Genomic DNA, 23,528 nt, shown 5'->3' with positions numbered 1-23,528 from the left:
GACTCTGTGGACATGAGTTTGAGTGTACTCCGGGAGTTGGTGATGGACAGGGAGGCCTGGCGTGCTGTGATTCATGGGGTCGCGGAGAGTCGGACACGACTGAGCGACTGAACTGAAATAGCAAAAACGAAATATTTGTTTAAAGGAAAAAACAATGTACAGGAGAGGAAAAATAAACACAGTATACCACTTGACTCAGTAGTAAATAGCAATTACACAGCCATAGCAATGGAAAATCCCATGGATGGAGGAGCCTGGTAGGCTGCAGTCTGTGGGGTCGCAATGGGTCGGACACGACTGAGCGACTTCACTTTCACTTTTCACTTTCACACATTGGAGAAGGAAATGGCAACCCACTCCAGTGTTCTTGCCTGGAGAATCCCAGGGACGGGGGAGCCTGGTGGGCTTCCGTCTACGGGGTCACACAGAGTCAGACACGACTGAAGTGACTTAGCAGCAGCAGCAATGTAAACACTGACGGTTAATTTAACAGAAATTGTGATGTAATTATAAAAGACGGAGGGAATGAAAATGGGAAGGTTTTAAAGGTGCTAGGTCTTTACGGAACATATAGGAAGTAAAAAATGTCTTAGGATTAATATATTAAGAAATAGCTAAAAAAGTGGAAAGTAGTTGTCTTTAGGGAATAGGACTGGGGGTAGGGAAGGATGAATCCAGAAAGTAATTTTCACTATAGTCTTTTTAGTATGCTTTGACTTTTTAAAAGTATTTACTTTGTCCCCAACTGCCTCCTTGGGATTCCAAGTGAGTCTGGTCAAATCCAAATCACTGTACACATTCAGGTGTAAGTCTTCAGGGGTCAGCAACATTTGAACCAAGTTCACCTTGGTTCAAAAAAAGTTTCACCTTGGTGAAACCCTGCCAACTCAATATCTGGCAATGGTCCAGAGTTTCCCCCACTAAATCAAAACCCACAAAAGCATTAAAAACAAACAAATGTTCTGTTTCTCTCAAGACCTGCCAAATTTCTATCCTAGCTGCCTTGCCTAATGTCTAGCATGATCCCCTTACCTGAGCTGGAAATACTCAAGCCACCAGGTAGGAGGGTTTGAGTGGAGCTGTGTCTTCTCTCTTGCTGGGAGGTATGCTGATGACCAAGCCGCCTGGAGTGAAGGGAGCCCCTTCTGCCCCACATGGGCATGGCTGTCCCTGGCCTGTCTGAGTCCAGGGCCCCAAGCTTTGCAGTGGTGGCCTATTCTCAGTCTAGGGTGGACTCCTTTGCTGTTCCCCTTCCTGATGAGATCTTGTGTGTTTATTTGCACAATGATGATATCTCTGTCCCCGTAAAGTCCATTTACCTGCAAAATACTTCCCTCCAAAGCAACAGGTCTAAGTTGAAAGCTCTCCATTTAATTTACTGAATTTTGTAGATCCCTTAGTATGCTAGATAAATTCCAGAGTGAATGGATAAGGAGACACCAATGGAGAGAAAACATTTATTTGCATAATAACAGACGTGCGTGAAGAAAGAAATATACGAGAACTAGATCAAGGTGGAAGAATCTTGGTGGAAGAAAAAAAAGAGTATAAAAGGCCCTCTGGGGATCAGACAGGAAGAGCAGAGGTGCTCTCAAAACTGCAAACTTGTTCCGTGATTAGTGTCAGGACTGCTCTGAACTAGCGTTCCCCTAGGACTTCTCGTTCCTTGGTTAAGAGATTCCCTGCTGGCCCCTTTCCTTGTCTCCCAATCCCAAAATGCTCCCGCCTCTAAACCTGATGGAGGAGCACAGCTCTGTACCCAAATGTGCTTGGCAGAAACTACTCAGAAAATGTTACTCGGATTTTTTGCAACTCTTAGAGATTGTGACACCCTTGGATACCCAGGAGTGTCTCCTCCTGGGACCAGAGGACTCTGCGTTTTCTAATAAGGAAGATCCTGGCCAATTGGTCCAAGAAGGGCCCGGATTCTCTTCCAGCCCGGTGTCTCTGTAGAAATGGCCCCTGGAGAGGAAGGTGCTGCTGCAACAGGGGATGTCACCTGAGTTTTCAAGTGTGTACTCTGTGGTGAAAGAAAGTTGGGAGAGGCCAACTCGACCCTCTGTTTCCCTCCCAGGCACAGGTCTTTATGCCCCTCCCTAGCCATTCTTCTTCCCAAATTAAAGTACCAAGTGAAAGTCCCCAGCTGATAGCACCCCCTCCTCCTTTACCAGGCACTGTCAGTACCCCTGAGCTCCCACCTCCACCGCCATCACGAGTCCCAGACCACCCTCACCATGACCAGATCATCCCTCCAGTCCCACCTATGACTTTGGCAGCAGGCGCACACTCCTCGCACTCCCATTTCTTACAGTTGGCTCTGAGAGAGGAGCAGTTCCTATGAGTTCCATGGGATCCACATGTAGTGCACAGAATGAGGTGCCACTTCCTACAGAAAGGGAGGGTTGTGGGACAAATGGAACACTCGGAACCACTCTCGGGATGTTCGCTGCAGTTCAGGCACTTGCTGAGGTCTTCCTAGGAATCTTTCACTACACGTTTTACTCAAGACGGAGGGGTGGCTGAGTGCTGATCCCGGGGCCTGTGGTCAGGCACAGCCACACACAAGGTAGACTGGGAAGGAAGTGGCCCTGAGTGTCTCTCCATGGGGCACAAGGAGAGCAGACCCAGCAGAGAGACCTGTTCACTTGTGCATGAGTGAGTCCTGAGCTGCTCAAGGATGAGACTTGGCAGCTGTGTTGGCCCTGAGATCTGCAGGCAAAGGTAAATTTCTTGTGCCTGAAAACCTTGCCAAGGCCTAAGACTGCCCTGACGAGAGATCTTCCTGGCCAGGAACTTTTCCCTACCCTTCTTCCTCAGAGCAGTCTCTGCCTCGCTCATACAGACAGATGGGGGCATCACAATGCTGATAGCGCTGATACAACTCTGAGAAAGCCCCTGGCTCGAGTTCCCAGGCAGCATCTCTGCAGTGGGAAAAGAAACAGTGAGTAAGGCACGTACAACCGGTGGGTAAAACCTTTGTTCACCTAGGAAGAACTAGCAAGAACTCAAGCTAGTACAGCAAGAGTTCAACAGGCTGTCCAAATGCTTTCAAGAAGGCGGGACAAGTGGTCTGGCAGTGGGAGAGGGTTGAAGCAGATGAGTGGACCACAGGGGCTTAGTTCCACACCGGAATTCAAGAACTCAATGAATTCTGTCCCCAAAAACACCTTTTTTGGGAAATATGCGTACCACCCCTATGTTCCTCCCCCCTCCATTCCTTTTTATAATCGAAAAGCTCTCCCACCACCCTTCCCTCTTCACTGTGTATCTATGCTTCTGCTACTTCCTCATTCTCGGAACTATCCTGACACTCATCTCCTCTCTAGAAACCTAGGCAACCCACTCCCTGGCTCAATTCCTATGGTCAAGTTTCCACTACCTGTCTGGGATATGAATTCCCATTCTTAGCATTTCTCGAGGAAACTCTTCTCGATTGTTGCACTGTGGACATTTGAAGAAATGCTTTGCTGATGTGTAGGCATATTTCTGTAAGATAAACATGGAAAAACTTTGTGCTTATAAAAACACTCTCTTTGATCACATTCTTTCCACCCTTAACCTCATCTCACTGCTAAGAGAGGTTGGGGCGAGGGCTGCAAACCCAGGGGTCAGACCAGGGACCAAAAGCTCAAGAGAGTACCCAGGAGTGCCTCAGGTGTCTTCTTCAGCCATGGGGTCTGGCAGCGGTCGACCTGGCTGGGGTCAAGTACCGTGGATACACGTTTCCCTTTCCTTCAATCTCAGGAACCACGGCTGATTGTGAAGCTACTTGACTCATTCTAGGAGTAGTTCATTTGCTCCAGTCATCCTAAGGATTTTGTTCAGTCTAAATAATGAATGAGGTACTACAGGTCAAGGATGACCAGAGACCCAGCTAAGTTTCCTCTGGAACCAGTTCTGCATACAGACCTCCAGCACAACGCACAGACACTGAGATTGCCTGAGCATTCCCAGGATGCTCAGAGCTGGGCCATTGTGGATGGTCCCCAGTGCAGAGAGAGCCCCACCTGTATGCACTTCCGGTGGTAGATAGTTTGGCTACAGCATGGGCTCTGGATGTTTTCAACACTTATTTGGGATAAGTCTTCACAACACAAGATACAGCTTTCCTCCCCCACGTTCCTGCGTCGGATGTTCTGTGTAGGGCGATGTTCCCCACAAAATGATCTGTGGCAGAGTAAACAGGCTTCGTTTTTTGTTTGTAAATGATGCAGTTTTCCAGCTGCCCGGAAGAGGAATAGCAATCAACCACTCTGGCCCATGTCCAGTGAACCTCCAAGCTCATGGGCAGGAGGAGGAGCAGGGTGAAGAACAGCCACATGCCTTCTCACAGCTGCTTTCCCACTGAGCAAAGCTCCACAGCTTCCTGTTCCTGAAAGCCCCACTTAGTTCTGAGCAGCTGTCTAAGAACCCCAGCTGTTTGTAATTTAAGGAGGGGATGGGAAGCAAGAAGTAAATCTGTGAAATCGCCAAGTCAAGACACTGTTTCTCATTATCAAATGGAGGGACAGATTTTCTGGTGAATCAAAATAGACCCGTGAGAACCAGACTCTGATTTCATCAGATGCTAAATAACAAATTACAAAAGGGCAGCTCAACTTTCCCCCTTCATCACTCACTTGTACTCTCCAAAAAATTGTGAAAGGCAACCCCTTTCAAGGCCACAAGGAAGATGGAAGTTTCTGACACACTGGTCCTTCTGGCAGTTGATGGCAGCTCCCTTTCTCTTGCACACAAAGCAGATCTGCAAATGAGATCCCAGGCAGTACTCAGGGCCCCCAGACAGACAGACAGACAGACAGAAAAACACTCTGTAGCACAGCATTCTGTGGAACGAAAATTCTTTGAAACAGCAGCCATTCCTCTTCCTCGGTGGACCCAGAAGCTCTAAAGCATGCCAAAGCTGAGCTTCAGGCAGCACTGCATTCTTTTTGGCTTTCTCACAATGTCGTTCCCTCTCCTCACTTAGGACACTATACCCTAGACAAGGATGGAGCTTAAGAGAAAGACCAGTGGGAAATTCAAGAGTCCTTTAACTTTGAAAAGAACAGACACAGGGATGAGAGGAGCAGTAGAAGAGGCCTACCCCAAGCCCCCATTTCAGGGGATTCTAACCTTCCTGGAGGCCCGGGCCACCTCCTTTCTGACGTCTTCAGGTAAGAATCCGTGGAAACCTCTGTTGGATTGGCCCCTCTGAGGCAGCTTGCTAGATAGGATCTAGAAGGGCAGCAGAACCAGGCTGTCAACACCGATGACCAGTGGGGTGAGGAGGATGACAGGGTAAGAGAGCCAAGAAACAGAGCTTGGTGGGATACACATGCATTCACAGGGTCATTTATTTAACAAAGGTTTACATAGCACAGGCGTTGGGGACTCTTAAGTGCTTTTCAAATATTAACTTATTTAATCCTTGCAACAACCTTAAGAGGTAGGTACTATCATCATCCCCATTTTACAGTCTAGAGAGATCATCTAACTGCATCAAGACAACGGAACTCCAGAACCTGGGCTTTTATCCACCTTTGTGCTATGCTGTCTTTCATTTATTGAGGACTACTTTTGTGTGCTGGGCACTTTGGAGAAACACTCCTAACGCACTGACTCATTTTCTGCTCACAGCCCTGTCGTATGGATGCCACTGCGATCCCCATCTTAGAGGACACTGAGGTACAATGCATTAAGTGACCTCGCTGGGGTCACTCAGCAAGGAGGGAGCCGAGTGGCATTCACATCCGGGCCCACAGAACTCACACTCTCCCTCTCTTGCTGCACTGACCCTTGGTACAGAATCAATACTCTTCTCAGAGTGTATTCTTTACAGAAAAGGAAACAGGGCTTTAAAGTCACCTGACTGTAGTCATTCTGCCTTATAGGGAAAGGAGAGGAATCAAACTTTTCTTTGAAAACCTACTTTAAAGGACCTTTTGTTTCTGAAAAGCCCCCAAAACACAGTCTAGAACGGGAACTCAAACAAAAAGAAGGTGAACTGTTAACAGTGAACATGTGCATACTTGGAAGAATTTCACACCTGAGCCCCACCCCAAGAAGCTTCCAAAAATATTAAGAAGGGTATTAGACTTTACAGTAATTACATGGGACTGAGGTTATTTTAACAATATAGCAAAAGTGAGCCTGCAAGGTTGGATGACTTGAGGATACTTGAATCATAGCCCAATTAGGCCTAAAACATATCTTATACTCACTCAAGGCTTTAGAACTATATGAGTGATTTCTATCTATATTTTTAAGTGTTATTAATATTTTCTACAATGAACTGTATAATTTCTATACATAGAAAATCCAGTAGTGAAAGATTAAAAACAATCTAAATGTCCTTTAATAGGAGTTTAATACTTTTTGGCACACCTGTACCATGGGATACCAATTAGCTATTAAAAAAAAAACTAGATCAGTATATTCTAAATGGAAATATCTCTGTAAATATATGAGGTTAAAAAATACAAAGCACTGTGTATGTTTATTTTTATATTGAAAATGTATATGTGTAAAAATGCACTGAAATTAAACAAGACCTGACGCCAAAACAAGATAGGACTTACAAGAATGAAAAATCACAGACCAATCTTTCTCATGAGCATAGATACAAAAATGAAACAAAATACTGAATCCAGCACCATACAAAAAGGATTATATACCATGACCAGGCAGAGGTTGAACCAGAAATGCAAGATTAGTTTAACATTAAAGTATTCAATCAACATAACAAACCACATTAACAAAATAAATGATAAAAACCATGATCATCTCAAGAGATACAGAAAAAACATTGGACAAAATTCAGCACGTATTCATAATACCCTCCACAAACTAGAAATAAAAGGGAACTTCTCCAATCTGGTGAAAAACCTACAGCTAACATCATAGTTTAACGATGAAAAATTGGATGCTGTCCTCTAAAGTTAAGAACAAGAAAAGATAGTCACTCAAATAACTTCTATTCAACACTGGACTGAAGGTCCCAGCTATTACAATAAAGGAAGAAGAATTAAAAGACATAAAGATTGGAAAGAAAGAAGTAGAGCTGCTTTTATGTACCCATAATTGTATACACAGGAAATCCTAAAGGCATTTACAAAAAATTAAAAAGATAAAATCTACTGAATAAGTGAATTTAACAAGATTGCAGATATAAAATCAAAGAATAAAAATAAATTGCATTTCTATACACCAGCAACCTTGAAAATTAAGTTTTAAAATACCATTATATAAGAGCAAAAAAATCACAAACTATGTAGAAATACATTTAACAAAATATGTGCAAGACTTCTTCACTAAAAAAACGTTGCTGAGGTAAATTTTAAAAGACCCAAATTAATGGGGAAATATATCATGTCAATGGACAGGAAGATTCAATATTGCTTGTCAATTTTTCCCAAATTGATCTATAAATTCAATGCAATACCAGTCACTAACATGACAAGCCTTTTTTTAAACAAGAAAAGTTGACAAGCTAAATATAAAATGTATATGGAAAAGGAAAGCACCTGACACTGATTGCCAAAGCAATCTTGGAAAAAGACTACAGAATTTACAATACTTAATTTCAAGATGCTTTCAGTTCAGTTCAGTTGCTCAGTTGTATCTGACTCTTTGCGACCCCATGAATCGCAGCACACCAGGCCTCCCTGTACATCACCAACTTCCGGAGTTTACCCAAACTCATGTCCATCGAGTCGGTGATGCCATCCAGTCATCTCATCCTCTGTTGTCCCCTTCTCCTCCTGCCCCCAATCCCTCCCAGCATCAGGGTATTTTCTAACTGAGTCAACTCTTTGCATGAAGTGGCCAAAGTACTGGAGTTTCAGCTTCAACATCAATCCTTCCAATGAATGTTCAGGACTGATATCCTTTAGGATGGACTGGTTGGATCTCCTTGCAGTCCAAGGGACTCTCAAGAGTCTTCTCCAACACCACAATTCAAAAGCATCAATTCGTCGGCGCTCAGCTTTCTTCACAGTCCAACTTTCACATCCATACATGACCACTGGAAAAAGCATAGCCTTGACTAGAAGGACCTTTGTTGGAAAACTAATGTCTCTGCTTTTGAATATGCTATCTAGGTTGGTCATAACTTTCCTTCCAAGGAGTAAGCGTCTTTTAATTTCATGGCTGCAATCACTATCTGCAGTGATTCTGGAGCCCAAAAAAATAAATCTGTTTCCACTGTTTCCCCATCTATTTCCCATGAAGTGATGGGACCAGATGTCATGATCTTAGTTTTCTGAATGTTGAGCTTTAAGCCAACTTTTTCATTCTCCTCTTTTACTTTCATCAAGAGGCTTTTTAGTTCCTCTTCACTTTCTGCCATAAGGGTGGTGTCATCTGCATATCTGAGGTTATCGATATTTCTCTTGGCAATCTTGATTCCAGCTTGTGCTTCTTCCAGCCCAGCGTTCCTCATGATGTACTCTGCATATAAGTTAAATAAGCAGGGTGACAATATACAGCCTTGACATACTCCTTTTCCTATTTGGAACCAGTCTGTTGTTCCATGTCCAGTTCTAACTGTTGTTTCCTGACCTGCATATAGGTTTCTCAAAAGGCAGGTCAGGCGGTCTGGTATTCCCATCTCTTTCAGAATGTTCCAGTTTATTGTGATCCACACAGTCAAAGGCTTTGGCATAGTCAATAAAGCAGAAATTGTTGTTTTTCTGGAACTCTCTTGCTTTTTCCATGATCCAGTGGATGTTGGCAATTTGATCTCTGGGGCCTCTGCCTTTTCTAAAACCAGCTTGAACATCTGGAAGTTCACATTTCATGTATTGCTGAAGCCTGGCTTGGAGAATTTTGAGCATGACTTCAATAGTGTGTGAAATGAGTGCAATTGTGCGGTAGTTTGAGCATCCTTTGGCATTGCCTTTCTTTGGGATTGGAATGAAAACTGACCTTTTCCAGTTCTGTGGCCACTGCTGAGTTTTCCAAATTTGCTGGCATATTGAGTGAAGCACTTTCACAGCATCATCTTTCAGGATTTGAAATAGCTCAACTGGATTTCCATCACCTCCACTAGCTTTGTTCGTAGTGATGCTTTCTAAGGCCCACTTGACTTCACATTCCAGGATGTCTGGCTCTAGGTGAGCGATCACACCATCGTGATTATCTGGGTCATGAAGATGTTTTTTGTACAGTTCTTCTGTGTATTCTTGCCACCTCTTCTTAATATCTTCTGCTTCTGTTAGGTCCATACCATTTCTGTCCTTTATCGAGCCCATCTTTGCATGAAATGTTCAAGATGCTTTAAAGATGCTCAAAACAGTGTGGTATTGGTAAGGATTGACACACAGATCAATGACAGAAAACAGATCATGCAGATCCATGGACACATGGTCAACAGATTTTGATAAAGACACTGAGGCAATTTAATGGTTAGAGAAAGATTTCCTGGGACACACAAACAAGCACTAACAATAAAAGGGAAAACTGATAAACTAGACTTCATCAAAATTAAAAACTTTTGTTCTTCAAAAGATATCATTAAAGCAGGGGGAAGGGGTGGCATGTGTGATGTCAGGCCTCAGAGGTGGCCAGAAGCAGCCCCTGAAGCCCAAGAAGCAAGCCAAGGATAAGGCATTCAACAGAAACAGAGGAAAAACAGAAAAAACTTGAGAAGCTAAAAGCAAAGGTCGGGAAGAAAGGTCCCCTAACCACATGCAGAATTAAGAAACCTGGCAAAAAGTTGTTTCTGTGCCTGAGGCAATGATGAGCCTTAATTCCATCCCAGGTGTTTAAACATCTGGATTACCTGCCATAACATCTGTTGCCATCTATACCTAGAATGCAATGTTATCTTGGAACCTATTGTAAATTTAAGAATAAATTTTGCAAAAAAAGGAAAAAAAATATATATAGTGACTTATCTTGACTTTAATTCTCCTCAGTCATTTCTACCTTAGCTATGAGATTCACATAAACCCAGCCCAAAATCCTGTCAAAATGTGTTCTTAAGTCTTTGTTCTATCCAGAATTCTGTACCACCTGTAATTAAACCAACTAACTTGAAAAAAATAATAAAGGCAAACCACAGACTGGGAGAATACACATATCAGAAAAAGGATTTGTAGCCAGAATGTATAAAGAGCTCTTATAACTCAATAAGACAAAACAAATTTTTTTTGCCTCCCTGTGCGGCATATGTGATCCTAGTTCCCTGACCAGGGATTGAACCCAAGCTCCCTGCAATGGACTTCCAGGGAAGTCTCCAGACAACTAGACTTTTTAAATGGACAAAATATTTGTACAGACACTTCACAGAAGAAAATATGTAAATGGCCAATAAGCACACAAAAAGAAACTCAACATTTTAGGTCACCAGAAAAATGTAAATTAAAACCACAATGAGATACCAAAACACACCTACTAGAATGCTAAAATTAAAAAGATTAACAACATAGATTTTGGACAAGAATATTGGACAAATAGAAATCTCATAAATTGCTAGTGAGAGTATAAACTAGTACAACCACCTTGGAAAGTGATTTGGCAACTTCACACAAAGTTAAACATATAGTTAGTAATTCCACTCCTAGACATTTGTCCCAGAGAAGTGAAAGCATGTTTTCACAAAAAAATTTGTACAAGAATTTTCACAACAGCTTTATTCATAAAAACCCCCAAAATGGAAACATTCAAGTGTTCATCAGCAGGTGGATAAAAAAGCAAATTATAATATATTCAAACAACAGAAGACTACTACACTATAAAAAGGCACAAGCTAACAAACCATGCAACAAGGGTCAATTTTCAAAACATTGTGTTGAATGAAAGTAGCAAGACACAAAAGGGTACAAATTGTATGGTTTCATTTATATGAATTATGAGAATAGAAAAAAGTAGTCTATTGATCAAAACAGTGATTATCTTTGAGAGAACTGACTGGAAAGGGTAGGAGGGAACTTTCTGGCATGATGGAAATATTTATTTTGATTAGGGTAGTGTTTACATGCAGACATACATTTTATCCCCATGATACATGAGTGTATCATGATATATGAGCTTATCATCAAACTACATACTTAAAATGAGTGCATTTCATAGCATGCAAACTATACTTAAGAAAAAGAATAGCAGGAAAAAAATAACTGTAAGAACCGTTTGCTTCTGGGGAGAGGGAGAAGGACTGAGAACACTGTTAATGGGAAGAGACTTTATTTTGTACATTCTTTATAATGTTAGGATTTTATATCAGGCACACATATTACTTTTTAAAAATAAGATTTTAAAAGAAAACAGCCATTAAGAAAAACAAGCCAACAGGGCAATGCATCTGAGACTGGGTGCAAAAACAGAGCACAGACTATATTAAAAAGTCATAGGACATTCAAAGCAAAGGGGGCCTTATACTTACAAGACAGAAATAATGCACACTGAGATTGTCCTTCTGAAGAAATTCCCCTAATTTTTCAGGATCCCCGGGTTCTTGAAGGCATAGCCGGCAAACTGCAAAAAGGATGTTAGGAATTCATTTTGGGAACATAACCATCTAAGTATAAGGAGGAGTAGAGTACTGGGAAGAGGATCATTCTAACAAGGAAGAGGTTGGGCTGAAGTGGTATTGGGTATCAGTTAGGCTTTTACATTATTTTAGCCACATCTGAAGGAGTTGGCTGCAACTGCTCACTTCATATACTTTTGTCTCAAGTGGCTTTACTTAACTTGTTCCTTGCCCTTTGGACGTGACAGTTAAAAATTACCGACCCTGAGTTCTTCAGGATCTGAGCCATTCTGGGAAGGAATGGACAGTGAGAAGTTTGCTGCCCTCTACAGGTGGCCTTTGCTGAGGCTGGGAGGCAGCAGCTGAACAGAACCACTTGTCTTTCTTACCAGGCCCTGAAGAAGGCTTCCTCTGGGTTACCCTCTTTGTCTTGGCAGATTTTCTACACAAGAAATGGAAGAAGTACAAATAGTCTTTGAGGATTCTATTGACACATTTTATACGATTTCCCTCAAAATGTTAAACCACGGACCTGATGAAGGACCAAAATAGCTAATGGCTAAGACATTAGTTTTCTTCTTCATATTTTTTGAAAGCACACACCATACCCACTGAATTATTTGAATTATGTGAGATCACAGTCATCTTTATGTTCGAGTGTCTCTATTGCCTGTGTTGACTGAATGAATGCAAGAACAAACCCCCTTTTACTCTTTTACTGTTTCTGCTGTCACCTACCCTGAATCTCAGGTGGTACTGTGTTCATGAAGCCTAATAAAATGACACTAAAGTCGATTAAGAATTTCTTATTGCTAGGCAATATTCCTGGCTCTTTACATATATTAGCTCAATCAACAGAATACTCTAAAGAGTGAGTGCTATTATTGTATATTTTCTAGATGAGGAACTGAGGCCTAAAGAAGTAACTTGTCCCAGGTCACCTAGTTAGCAAGTGTAAGAGCCAGGATATGAACCTGGGCAGCAGGGCTCCAGAGCCAGGATTTTGTCAGTAGGGACATCCCTGGGAAGATAGCTTACTGGGCAGCTTCCAGGGGACCACTGGTGTGTGCTCCCACACTAACCAACCCCAGTCTCCAAGACCACACAAAGGAGAGAGAAAGTAAAGCATATACTACAGGCCACTGGGCAATGTCTCCCGAACTCTGTTAAGTTGCCTACTCCACCTCAATCTTTGATGTTCCTCCTTCTTTTCTTTTATAGTCTTCATTCGCTGCTGCCTCTCTCTCTCCTATCTTGAACTCTTCTATACTATAATGAGGACAATACAGGCTCTTCCAGCTATAAATATAAACAAGTCAGCTATTAAATCTACATTAAGTTCCATGAGGTCAAAGCAACAGTGCACTTTACCTCCCCATCCATATAACAGAAAAAAAGGGGCCCAATGCCAGTATCAATGCCAGTAATAGCCAATAATTATTAAACTGTTTCCAGAACTGTTCTTGGCATTTTACATTTAACTTGAAAAACACTCTGGTAATAGGTACCATTTTATCCCTATATTCAAGGAGAGGAGACAGGTACAGACAGGTCACAGAGAGGCACCTGCGTAGGATCAGAATTACTGACATACCACAACAGTGTGAGAACTTGGAGATACTATTTGAACTGGCTAACTGGTTCTTCGTTTTAAGTCTACTAAATATACAAGGTAGTACTCCTAACACCTCCTTTTGCCCCCAAGTATAAGCTCCTTAATTCTACCCAGGAAAAGCTAGGTTAGGTAGCTCTTTCCTAGGAAAAGGAGCCTGTGGGATTCTGGCTACCTAAAGCGAGAACTCCCTCTAATGAGAGACAAGATATAACCCTGACAAACCAACCCTTGGCTCCTATCACTTCTTTTAACCAGGCTCAGATGGTCACTGAGGTCTGGCCTGTTCTTGACCTTCCTCTAGATCTGAGCCAAGATTAAAAGGCCCCAAAGTGGAGAAGACACCCTACCAATCCTTCCCTGACTAATGTCAGCTGACTACAAATTCAGTTTTCATTGGTTAGGGGGGAAATCCCTGAATGGGAAGGGGGACAAAAGAAATAAAATCCACTCCTATGAAGGAAGCACAGTGTCAAGTCAGGGGAAAGGAGAGGATTTCTTAGGAGTGTTGAGTGAATTAGGTCAGTCCAGGGACACACACTCCAGCACCCATGTCCTCAGAGCATACAGCTGGAGAGCATAAACATCTTTAGGGACTGTATGAAGTAACTACTCAGGCAACCAGCTGTTCAGAAATCTAAGGCTCCATCTCTTCTAACCCATGAGTTGCACCTGCATTGATAATGACATTTGGTGGCTGATTTAACAAAAGCACTTGGACAGGATGAGAGAAAAAGGCATGCACTAGGGGATCCATGTTAGCAGGCTACAGAACAGTTCCAAGTTCTTGAGGGAATCCAGATCAACTAGCAATAGAAATAAAACCTTAAAACTTCAGTTGTTTGCATCGCTGGACCAAGACGTTCCTTGAGTTAAGATTCTGTGCACACTGGTAGTTACAGGAAGACGCAACGGTCTTCAAAGCATGTGAGGAGGCCGTTGCAAACGCTGGTTTCCACAAGCTGCTCAGTTCGAGGTTTCCTAACCGAGCGGATGCTCCCTTGAACCGGTTATCAAGTTGTTTCGCAGGATAAAACTTGTTGAAAAAATTAAAACTAAAGAAGCGTGTTCGGCGCCGCCGCTGCAAGAATAAACAATGATTTATTGGAAAATACTGTAGGTGTGGCCACAACCGTCCCCGGGAGGTAACAGCCGGAGATGGGGTTCAAGGAGCATCCCGCGGATGCCAGACCAGGCTCATGTCGCGCCTGCAGGGCGGTTGGTGCGGGGCCGGGCCGGAGGTCGCCTCCGCCGGTCGCTCCTCACGGTAGCACCGGGCCGCCGCTCCCGGCTGGGGCCGCCCGTCCAGCTCTCGCCGCTGTCCCGGAGCTTTATTCGTTGTCACAAGCCGTGGTAGCTACCTCACGGGCCGCCGCCCCGCGCGGTGACTGCGCCGGCGAAGGGGGTGAGCGTGCAACGGGGGCCGAGTCACGCGGACTGCGACCCAGGGAGACTGAGGCCGCGGGGACCACCGCGACGGTGACCGTTGTGGCGCACCCATACCGCTAACGGTCGCGCGCCCGCCCCGCCCCTTCTCGCTCCGCCTGGGCTCTAGCCCCTCCCCTTCCTCTTGCCCCGCCCCCTCGCGCGAGCGCGCCGGCGTCTGGAGTCCAAATTGCGGAAGAGGAGCCCGGAGGCGGGGCGTAGGCGGTCGCTCAGAAGTGACGTAGTGCCGCCGGCGCAGGCGGGTGACGCGACGAGGCCCGTTGTCTGTGTGTGGGGCTAGGGGCCCCCGGGGCGGAGGGGGCTCCCGGCAGGGAGGCGGCGGGTGGGTCGGGAGGGCCTGGACATGGCGCTGAGGGCCCGCCCCGCGGGAAGATGAATAAGGGCTGGCTGGAGCTGGAGAGCGACCCTGGTGAGAAGGGGATCGGGCAGGCCGGGTGTTGGGGAGGCCGGGTGGGTCCGAGACGCTCCTTTCTGATCACCAGTCGCTCCTCTTGTCGTCCCCCACAGGCCTCTTCACCCTCCTCGTGGAAGATTTCGGTAAGAGCCTCTCCTGCCCGCCGGACCCGGGCTCTGGGGGCCCACTCCTGGGTCATCACTCCACAGCCAGGGGCTGCCCTTCCCAACTTCTTTTCCTTCCTTGATGGCAGGTGTCAAAGGGGTGCAGGTGGAGGAGATCTATGACCTTCAGAGCAAATGCCAGGGGTGAGTGGCTTGGCGTCAGGGCCACCCTTTACACCTCGAGGGCTAGGGAGGGGCCTGGGAGAGAGTGCTCCTCAAGGGAGGTAGTTTCAGAAGCCCCAAATTGTAAAATTTCCTATCAGGAAGCATCCCTCCTCCTTGGGTGCCCTCCTGATGAAGCTGGTACTGTGTTTTCCTTTCTCCCAGTTTTCCCTCCGCACCATTCTTTATGTGGTACCCTCCAAATTCTAACCATCTCTTGAGTTAAGTTCAGCTGCTTTTTCTTGCCTCCAGCTGGAAACCCCCTTCTCTTGACTCAGGTCACACAGTGTCTTTTGTGCAGCTGTAATTTACTAACGACTGCTTTAACGTGCCCATGTACCAGTGGTTTTAATTCCCACACAAGGGTGTCCTATTGATTGGTTGTTTTGTGGCATCTGACAAGGCCTCTCTTGAGTGACCAAGTTGAGGGTCTTGTCTTGGTGGTCCTACAGAAGAGATGTGTGGAGGAGCTGCTACAGTGACTGAACAGAGAAGTTTCCTTTTGTTTCCCAGGACAGAAGGGACTGATACGGGGTGTTCATTTACTTGCCTGACTGCATTGGGGCCCACGTCCTGGGTTTCACAAGTTTGAATTAGTGTTTAATTCAAACAAATTCCGCATCATATTGTTCTCGCCTTACCTTCTGTTCCTGCCTGGTCCTGGGTCATTGGTTCCAGCTTTTCCTTTCTTATCCCAGAACCCTAGACTGCATAAGGATGCTGAGCGGACTCCTGGAGCACCACAGCCAGAGGCTAATGCTTGACTCTGCCTGCAGCAGGCTCCTGGGGTGTGAGGGCTCAGGGCCGCTTTGGGCAGTCTTAGGAAGAAGCCACGGGAGAGGTGGGATCACAAGAAGGACACCTGAGTGGTCACAGCGCACAGAAATAGAGGAGGGGAAAGGGGATGCAGATTGCCTTCCCCCACTTGACTGGCCAAGTTCTGTCCCTTCCTTTCCCCAGCCCCGTGTATGGATTCATCTTCCTGTTCAAATGGATCGAAGAGCGCCGATCCCGTCGCAAGGTCTCTACCTTGGTGGATGATACATCTGTGATTGATGATGATATAGTGAATAACATGTTCTTTGCCCACCAGGTCTGCTGGGCTCTGTGTTCTTTCTGGAGGGTGGGATGCTGCCATTTTCTTTTCTTGGAAAGTGGAAGCGGGGGAAGGCAAGAGGAGGAGATAGGCAGATACCGCAGGTGGTGGTTACAGAAGTCCTGAGGCAGAAGGAACTGAGCTCTTTTTCATTAAAAACAGGAAGTCTCTTTAAAGTAGGGTGATGCCTGAGTCCATTTTCCATGTCCCCAGACAGCTGATGGGTACTTAGTTGAATGAACAGATGTTGGGTAAAGATGATGAGAGCTGATTAGGACTGTCCAGATATGACTGTCCTCCCTGGGACTCTTTTCCCGATGAGTATGGGCTTGGTATGAGGCATGCTGTAGATGGGTGACTGTTCTTTGTTTCACAGCTGATCCCTAACTCTTGTGCCACCCATGCCCTGCTGAGCGTGCTCCTGAACTGCAGCAATGTGGACCTGGGGCCCACCCTGAGTCGCATGAAGGATTTCACCAAAGGCTTCAGCCCTGAGGTAGGCTACAGTGCCTTTCACTTGTCAGAAAAAGGAGACAGACCCGGGGAAAAAAGGAACATTCCTTAAGTGATGCCTTATTAGGATTTTATCAGGCCACGTTGTTCTTCAGTGTCCACTGGTTACTGTGCAGAGCCAGTAGAGCCTATCTTTTGGGGGCTCCAGAGCTCTCTTCTGCCCCAACCAGGCCTTCAGGAGGGTCCACCTGTGCTTGTTCCAGTTCCTGGAAGGCCTCCAGGCCTGCTCTCCTGAGCTCTGTTTCCCACCTGAGGCCCACCTGAGAAGTTGCTCTGATGTGGCCTTATTTTCCTTCCTCTAGAGCAAAGGATATGCGATTGGCAATGCTCCGGAGTTGGCCAAGGCACATAATAGCCATGCCAGGTGTGTGGGAGCTGTGGGAACTGATGGGGGTGGGGACAAGGAATGGGGTTGTCCCATTCTGGGCACTGACTGTGTCCTTCCCCAGGCCTGAGCCACGCCACCTCCCCGAGAAGCAGAATGGCCTTAGTGCTGTGCGGACCATGGAAGCCTTCCACTTTGTCAGCTACGTGCCTATCACAGGCCGGCTTTTTGAGCTGGATGGGCTGAAGGTCTACCCCATTGACCATGGTAGGGGCTTTCTCTTCTGACCTCCTAGGGGGCTGGGGCTCAGGGTCCTCGGGGGGGTGGGTCTTGAGGACTTAAGACCTCAACGGGCTGGATGGCCCGTTGCACTGCATTGTCCAGCTGGCCCCCTCTGACTCATCTGCTGTCCGTCCTCTCTCCACTCCTGGCCTGCCTGAGTTGAGGGTTTCTCACCTGCTGACTCATCTTGGTTTCCCCAGGGCCCTGGGGGGAGGACGAGGAGTGGACGGACAAAGCCCGGCGGGTCATCATGGAGCGTATTGGCCTCGCCACTGCAGGGTAAGGACTCTGTGCCTGCCCTGCCCTCTGGAGCTGTGCCCGCATCGGGAGGGACACGGAAGAGGGGACCAAGGTAGAGAGAGGCCAGATGAGTTGTGCGTAGCCACCTGATGAATCTGACAAAAGGAGGATTAGATCTTGGGTTCTCAGCTCCTTGCCCTATTTTCCATCCAGGCTACGTGTGACCTGCTGCAGGATAGACTGGGGAGGGGCAGGCCGTGGTGGAGCCCCGGGTGGCCCAGGTGTGCTGGCTCACACTTCCTGACAGGCTCCTCACACAGCTTGCTGGAAGGCACCAGCTGAGGTGCCTGGTGTGCATGGCCAGCTGCTGCCGCCTGTGGGGGTGGGGCCTGTACCTGTGGTTGCAGGTGTGACTTCAGGGAGCCCTGCCAGCGTATCTGCCTCCTCCTGATGGTGGGGCCAGGGTGAGAGCTGCTCTCATGGCTGCGGCTGTGACTGCAGGGAGCCCTACCATGACATCCGCTTCAACCTGATGGCGGTGGTGCCCGACCGCAGGATCAAGTATGAGGCCAGGCTACACGTGTTGAAGGTGAACCGTCAGACCGTACTGGAGGCTCTGCAGCAGGTGGGGACCCCTCCTACCCAGTCCATGACTGGCCCAGCCACCCGCTCCTTCCCTCCACGGGGGCCTTTGTCTCTTGATTCCCCAGTTACTCTCTATTGTGGGTCTGGGCTTCAACTAACCACTCCTTTCCTTGGCTTGGTGAGGGGAGGGGGAGGATAGCCTCTGAAAGGAGGTTTGGCTGATTTATTTTCCTTTTGAGTGTGTGGAGCCTAGGCCTTAGCCGTCTGAGGTAGAAGTCAGGGTCTGCCTTCACTCCTTTGCACCTTGGATTTTGATTTCAGCTGATCAGGGTAACACAGCCAGAGCTGATTCAGACCCACAAGTCTCAAGAGTCACAGCTGCCTGAAGAGTCCAAACCCACCAGCAGCAAGTCCCCTGTGGCGCTGGAAACAAGCAGGGCCCCGGTGGCCTCTGAGAGCACCCACACAGGTACTGGAGCCTGTCGGGCCTCAGAGCCGCCCCCTCACAGCTTGACGTTGGAGGCCCAGGCAGGGCAGGTCTTTTTATGTGGAGGCTTGGGCAGTGGTTCAGGGCTCCTGTGGGTGGTCGTAAGTCTGCAGCCTGCAGCCTTCTCCCCTCCCCTTGAAACATGGAGGAAGAGCGGTCCCTTCCTAATGAAAGGGCCGCCATGACCACAGGCCCCCAAGCCTTCTCTCTGAAGTATATGCCCTTTCTGCTTTTCTCTGGACTTTTTTTTTCGCCTTCTCCTTTTTTTAATCTCACTCTTTTCCTGTCTCACTGTGGCCACGTTTGTTGATGCTGAACCCATCAGCTGTCTCTTCTGTTCTTCTCTGGGAAGGGGAGAGGAGACCAGGCCTGAGGACAACTTTTCTTGAGGGTCTGGCTGAAAGTCCTGCCCGTGCCCCTCCCTCTCTCAGATGGTGTGGAGGAGGTGGCTGGTTCGTGCCCACAAGCCCCGACCCACAGCCCTCCTAGCAAACCCAAGCTGGTGGTGAAGCCTCCAGGGAGCAACATCAATGGGGTTCCCCCCAACCCCACTCCTATTGTCCAGCGGCTGCCAGCCTTCCTGGACAATCACAACTATGCCAAGTCCCCCATGCAGGTAAGTGGGGAGGATTCCCACCAGGATTCTCTGGAGAGCCTGCAGCAGGTCCTTTCCTCAGGTGGTTTCACGCATGTTTGCTCTTTGTCCCAGCCTAGGTGACCAGGGTTCTCTGTCTGATACTCAGAAGTGCCCACAACTGCAGGGATTTAGGGAGGCAGAGAGAGCTCCTCTGACTTTAAATTCAGTCTCACACCTGTGGGGCTAAATGTTTAGGGCCTCGGGTTGGGTTCAACTTTGTGGGTTGGGTTCTACTAGCAAAATAAATGCAGATGTTTCAGGGCACTCTCTTTCTCTCAGGAGCCCTGTGTAGGCAGGGGGCAAGGAGTGCTCTGGAGCACCTGGAGGGGTTCAGTGGACTCAACCTGGGGAAACTTGTTGACTTTCTGGTGGAGGTGCTGTGCCTGACCGGGGCTGGCTGGCCCCTGGCTCATGGCTGCATTGGGTCTCTGCTCCAGGAGGAGGAAGACCTGGCGGCAGGTGTGGGCCGCAGCAGAGTTCCAGTACGCCCCCCCCAGCAGTACTCAGACGATGAGGATGACTACGAGGATGACGAGGAGGATGACATGCAGAACACCAACTCTGCCATCAGGTCAGCCCCAGCTCTGTACGGCTGGAGGTTGGGTGCTGCGGATCCTATCTTGACTCTTCCAGCACAGAGAATGCCCTTCACCAGATGACGCTGGACGCCTGCTGAGTGCAGGGCCCCGGGGAGGCTGACTTGAAGGGGCCGACTCCAGATCCACAGAAGTTTTCGGAGGGCTTGGGGCAGGGCTGTGCTCATTTAAGCAGACATCGAGACATGGCCTATTTGGAGGTGGCCTTTTGTCCAGGCCTTGAAGGACGGGGTGGGGTATCTTTGCTGGAAGACACAGCATTGGCCAAAAGCCAGAAATGAGGCAGCTGGAATAGAGAAGGTGTTCTCAGAGGACACCTGGCTGCAGCTGTCAGAGCTCAGGGTGCTAGGCGGGCTGTGGCCAGGTCAGGCTGCTGGAGCTGCGGGGTCATTTCCTGAGGCTGAGAAGTGTTCAGGTCATCCTGGGCACTGCTGGATGTGGTCCCCTGGCCTGTTCCTTGGGCTCACCTCTCCTTGGGCCCCGCAGGTATAAGCGAAAGGGGCCAGGGAAACCAGGGCCATTGAGCAGCTCCGGGGATGGGCAGCTGTCAGTGCTACAGCCCAACACCATCAACGTCTTGGCCGAGAAGCTCAAAGAGTCCCAGAAGGACCTCTCGATTCCTCTGTCCATCAAGACGAGCAGCGGGGCCGGGAGTCCGGCTGTGGCAGTGCCCACGCACTCGCAGCCCTCGCCCACCCCCAGCAACGAGAGCACGGACACAGCCTCTGAGATCGGCAGCGCTTTCAATTCACCACTGCGCTCGCCTATCCGCTCAGCCAACCCCACGCGGCCCTCTAGTCCCGTCACCTCCCACATCTCCAAGGTGCTTTTTGGAGAGGACGACAGCCTGCTGCGTGTTGACTGCATACGCTACAATCGTGCTGTTCGTGACCTGGGTCCCATCATCAGCACGGGCCTCCTGCACCTGGCTGAGGATGGTGTGCTGAGTCCCCTGGCACTGACAGGTGGGCCTTGGGCTGGCTCTCTGGCCTCTTGGCATATTGGAGAGGGAGGTGGCCAAGTGACCACCATGCATCCTGCACCCTGATGGTTCTTTTCTTGCCTTCTCTTCCCAGAGAGTGGGAAGGGTTCCTCCCCTTCCATCAGACCGAGCCAAGGCAGCCAGGGGTCTGGCAGCCCAGAGGAGAAGGAGGTGGTGGAGGCTGTGGACAGCAGAGAGAAGCCTGGGCTGGTCAGGCCTAGCGAGCCCTTGAATGGGGAGAAGTATTCACCCAAGGTGAGCCCTTCTGCAGCTTCCTTTCCTAATCCTGACAAGGGCTGGACCCAGGGCACTGCTGTCCAGGTGCTGAGTTCCTGGAGGGAATTATGGTGTAGATGGTGGTGCCCAAAGCCGGGTGCCAGGAAGCCTGTCTGGGTTGGGTAGCGGCGGAGGCCTTGATAGGCTCCAGGGCCTCTGGCTGCTCGCCCTTGCCTCTTGCTGCCTCCAGGTAGTCGGGGCTTGGGGCTGGCCAGGCCTCCTTCATGGGTGCAATTGCTGCGTTTTGGCAGGAGTTGCTGGCACTGCTGAAGTGTGTGGAGGCTGAGATTGCAAACTATGAGGCCTGTCTCAAGGAAGAAGTGGAGAAGAGGAAGAAGTTCAAGGTGGGCCCTCTCTCCAGTGGCCTGGGCTGCTGCCCACCTGTCTTCCCAGAGGCGCGACCTGCTAGGGTCGGCTGGTGGCCGCTCTGGGGAGATGGCTGTAGCGTCCTCAGGTCCTGATCCTTCTCTCGCACAGATTGACGACCAGAGAAGGACCCACAACTACGATGAGTTCATCTGCACCTTCATCTCCATGCTGGCTCAGGAAGGTGAGCCAGGCTCAACACCCTGGCCCTCAGGCCCCTTTCCTCTGGCCTCTGGGGGCGCTTGAGCTGACTGTGGTCTTGGGGAGGGCAGGGAGAGCCTCAGCCTCCAACCTGAGGCTGCAGCCAGTTGAGTACCGTCTCCCAGGCATCCAGCCACCCGCTCAAGGGCCCGCGTCTCTCCCCAGGCATGCTGGCCAACCTGGTAGAGCAGAACATCTCAGTGCGGCGGCGCCAGGGGGTCAGCATTGGCCGGCTCCACAAACAGCGGAAGCCGGACCGGCGGAAACGCTCCCGTCCCTATAAGGCCAAGCGCCAGTGAGGACTGCTGGCCGGACCCTGCATTCACTCTTGCCGCCCGGCCCTCACCAGGGCCCTCCCCTGCCCCATTCCCCTCTTCCCAGTATTACCGGATAGATCCAGTCGGAGAGCCCAGACCCTGGGAATGGGAGCCAAGCTGGGATCCTCGGCCTCATGTCCCTGGGCCTGGCAGCGCAGACTGGCCCCGTCGTGCTCCGGAGGCAGCAGCTAGAGCTGAGGCCCAGTGAGGTGCTGCAGCTTCCTCCACAGCCGGCTGTGGAGCGGCAGGACCTGGCCTTTCTGCCTGGGCAGCAGAATATATATTTTACCTACAGAGACGTCTATTTTTCTGGGCTCTGACCTGTCTTGCCACCACTGTGTTGACATAGCTTCCTGGCTCTGAGTTCTCTTCTAACGCAGTCATCCTGGAGGGCTGGAGTCACTCCTGCAGGGTCACAGCTGGGGGCCACGTGAGCAGTGGGCCCTGCTGCTCCAGCCCCCAGTTGTTCCTGCTGTTGAGGAAGCCAGGTCTGCTCTTCATTCCTCCTGGGAGAGCTCCAAACTCAGGGCCCTGGCTGCTGGACTAGGCTGGGAGTGGGGTGTCCCAGCAGGGGTGGGATGAGCAGCCTGCTGGGGCCCATGGCCTGAGCAGAGAGGAGTATTTGAGCTGGTTGGCCTGGCTCCAGCCAGCTTCATCGAGACTGCTCTCTCTGGCAGGGCCCTGGGCTCTTTGTCTTCAGTGTTGTGGCCCTGGCAAGGGGCCTGCCTTGGGCTCCTGGGCTCAGAGGAGCCTCTGCCCAGGCCCTCAGTATTACCATGTCTCCCTCCTCTTAGACAGCAGAGACAGGGCTGCTTGTAAAAGCTGGCACCACTCAGCTCTCCCTGCCATGCCAGCTTTCTCAGCTTCTGCAGGGCACTCAGGGTGGGGGACAGCAGGACCAAGTCAATCAGTTGGAGCCCCATGTTCCCAGAGGGCCTGATGGCCAAGGGCTAATGGGTCCAGCACTGCCTCTGGAGCTCAGGCTCCAGACGGAGCCCCATGGCCTTTGGCAGGTGGCTCTGAGGTGATCCAAGCCGGCCCCTTATGTGTACATAGTGACCGGGGTGGGGCAGCTGCAGGTATGGCAGCTGCCTCTCTGTGCTAAGCATAGCCCGACCCCTCTGGCCCCTGTAAATACTGGATGAATGAATGAATAAAACTCTCCTTAAAAATGAGCCCACCTGTGCTTGCTGGCCTGAGGTTTGGAGGCTAGGCTGTGGTGGGAATGAGGACCTAACCAGCCCTGGGCTGGGCTCTGTGTGTGACCAGAGATGGGAGGGGAGTGCATTCTCAGGCATTCTGCCTTCTGAGGCAGAGGTTCTTGGGACCCTAGGTCTGGGGTTTATGGCCTGAACTGGGCAGGGGGCAATTGAGGGGGCTTCAGTGGGAGGCAGG

At 49.0% G+C, this 23,528-nt stretch overlaps 2 protein-coding genes and 1 pseudogene across 2 annotated transcripts; 2 read left to right on the top strand and 1 right to left on the bottom strand.

Moving 5' to 3' along the window:
• Positions 1-1,452: 1,452 nt before the first annotated feature.
• On the bottom strand, positions 1,453-14,585 carry PHF7 (PHD finger protein 7). Its single transcript, XM_088831695.1, has 10 exons — positions 13,890-14,585; positions 11,842-11,894; positions 11,366-11,457; positions 5,116-5,217; positions 4,620-4,744; positions 4,008-4,167; positions 3,380-3,486; positions 2,805-2,921; positions 2,262-2,386; positions 1,453-2,020 (listed from the first exon to the last, which is right to left on the bottom strand). Exons 1-10 carry the CDS (start codon positions 13,910-13,912, stop codon positions 1,794-1,796), a joined length of 1,131 nt encoding a protein of 376 aa, XP_088687821.1. The 5' UTR covers positions 13,913-14,585; the 3' UTR covers positions 1,453-1,793.
• On the top strand, positions 9,526-10,002 carry LOC148773995 (translation machinery-associated protein 7B pseudogene; annotated as a pseudogene).
• A 266-nt stretch (positions 14,586-14,851) lies between the features above and the next one.
• Positions 14,852-23,308, top strand: BAP1 (BRCA1 associated deubiquitinase 1). The gene is made up of 17 exons (XM_055413975.2): positions 14,852-14,919; positions 15,018-15,047; positions 15,158-15,212; positions 16,191-16,323; positions 16,703-16,822; positions 17,142-17,203; positions 17,289-17,431; positions 17,647-17,725; positions 18,188-18,311; positions 18,593-18,740; positions 19,190-19,374; positions 19,833-19,966; positions 20,478-20,956; positions 21,068-21,228; positions 21,501-21,593; positions 21,727-21,799; positions 21,982-23,308. Exons 1-17 carry the CDS (start codon positions 14,883-14,885, stop codon positions 22,113-22,115), a joined length of 2,190 nt encoding a protein of 729 aa, XP_055269950.1. The 5' UTR covers positions 14,852-14,882; the 3' UTR covers positions 22,116-23,308.
• The last annotated feature ends 220 nt before the right edge of the window (positions 23,309-23,528 follow it).

Source organism: Moschus berezovskii, chromosome 24, assembly GCF_049115385.1.
Source record: "Moschus berezovskii isolate FMDL1 chromosome 24, NW_MosBer_1.0, whole genome shotgun sequence".
In the NCBI taxonomy this organism is placed as follows: domain Eukaryota; kingdom Metazoa; phylum Chordata; class Mammalia; order Artiodactyla; family Moschidae; genus Moschus; species Moschus berezovskii.
Note: the sequence above shows the minus strand (reverse complement) of the source record. Positions and strands in the feature narration are given on the sequence as shown.

What these genes read in the sequence shown, in the direction of transcription:
- PHF7 (XM_088831695.1), bottom strand. Translation starts at nt 13,912, where the DNA reads ATGCAAACAACTGAAGTTTTAAG. An exon ending in GTGTGCATTATTTCTGTCTT is followed by an intron (nt 5,218 to 11,365) that starts GTAAGTATAAGG and finishes CTGCCCTTCTAG; the next exon opens with ATCCTATCTAGCAAGCTGCC. An exon ending in CAATTTTTTGGAGAGTACAA is followed by an intron (nt 4,168 to 4,619) that starts GTGAGTGATGAA and finishes ACTCTGCCACAG; the next exon opens with ATCATTTTGTGGGGAACATC.
- BAP1 (XM_055413975.2), top strand. Translation starts at nt 14,883, where the DNA reads ATGAATAAGGGCTGGCTGGAGCTGGAGAGCGACCCTG. An exon ending in CCTCCTCGTGGAAGATTTCG is followed by an intron (nt 15,048 to 15,157) that starts GTAAGAGCCTCT and finishes CCTTGATGGCAG; the next exon opens with GTGTCAAAGGGGTGCAGGTG. An exon ending in GGGAGAAGTATTCACCCAAG is followed by an intron (nt 21,229 to 21,500) that starts GTGAGCCCTTCT and finishes GCGTTTTGGCAG; the next exon opens with GAGTTGCTGGCACTGCTGAA.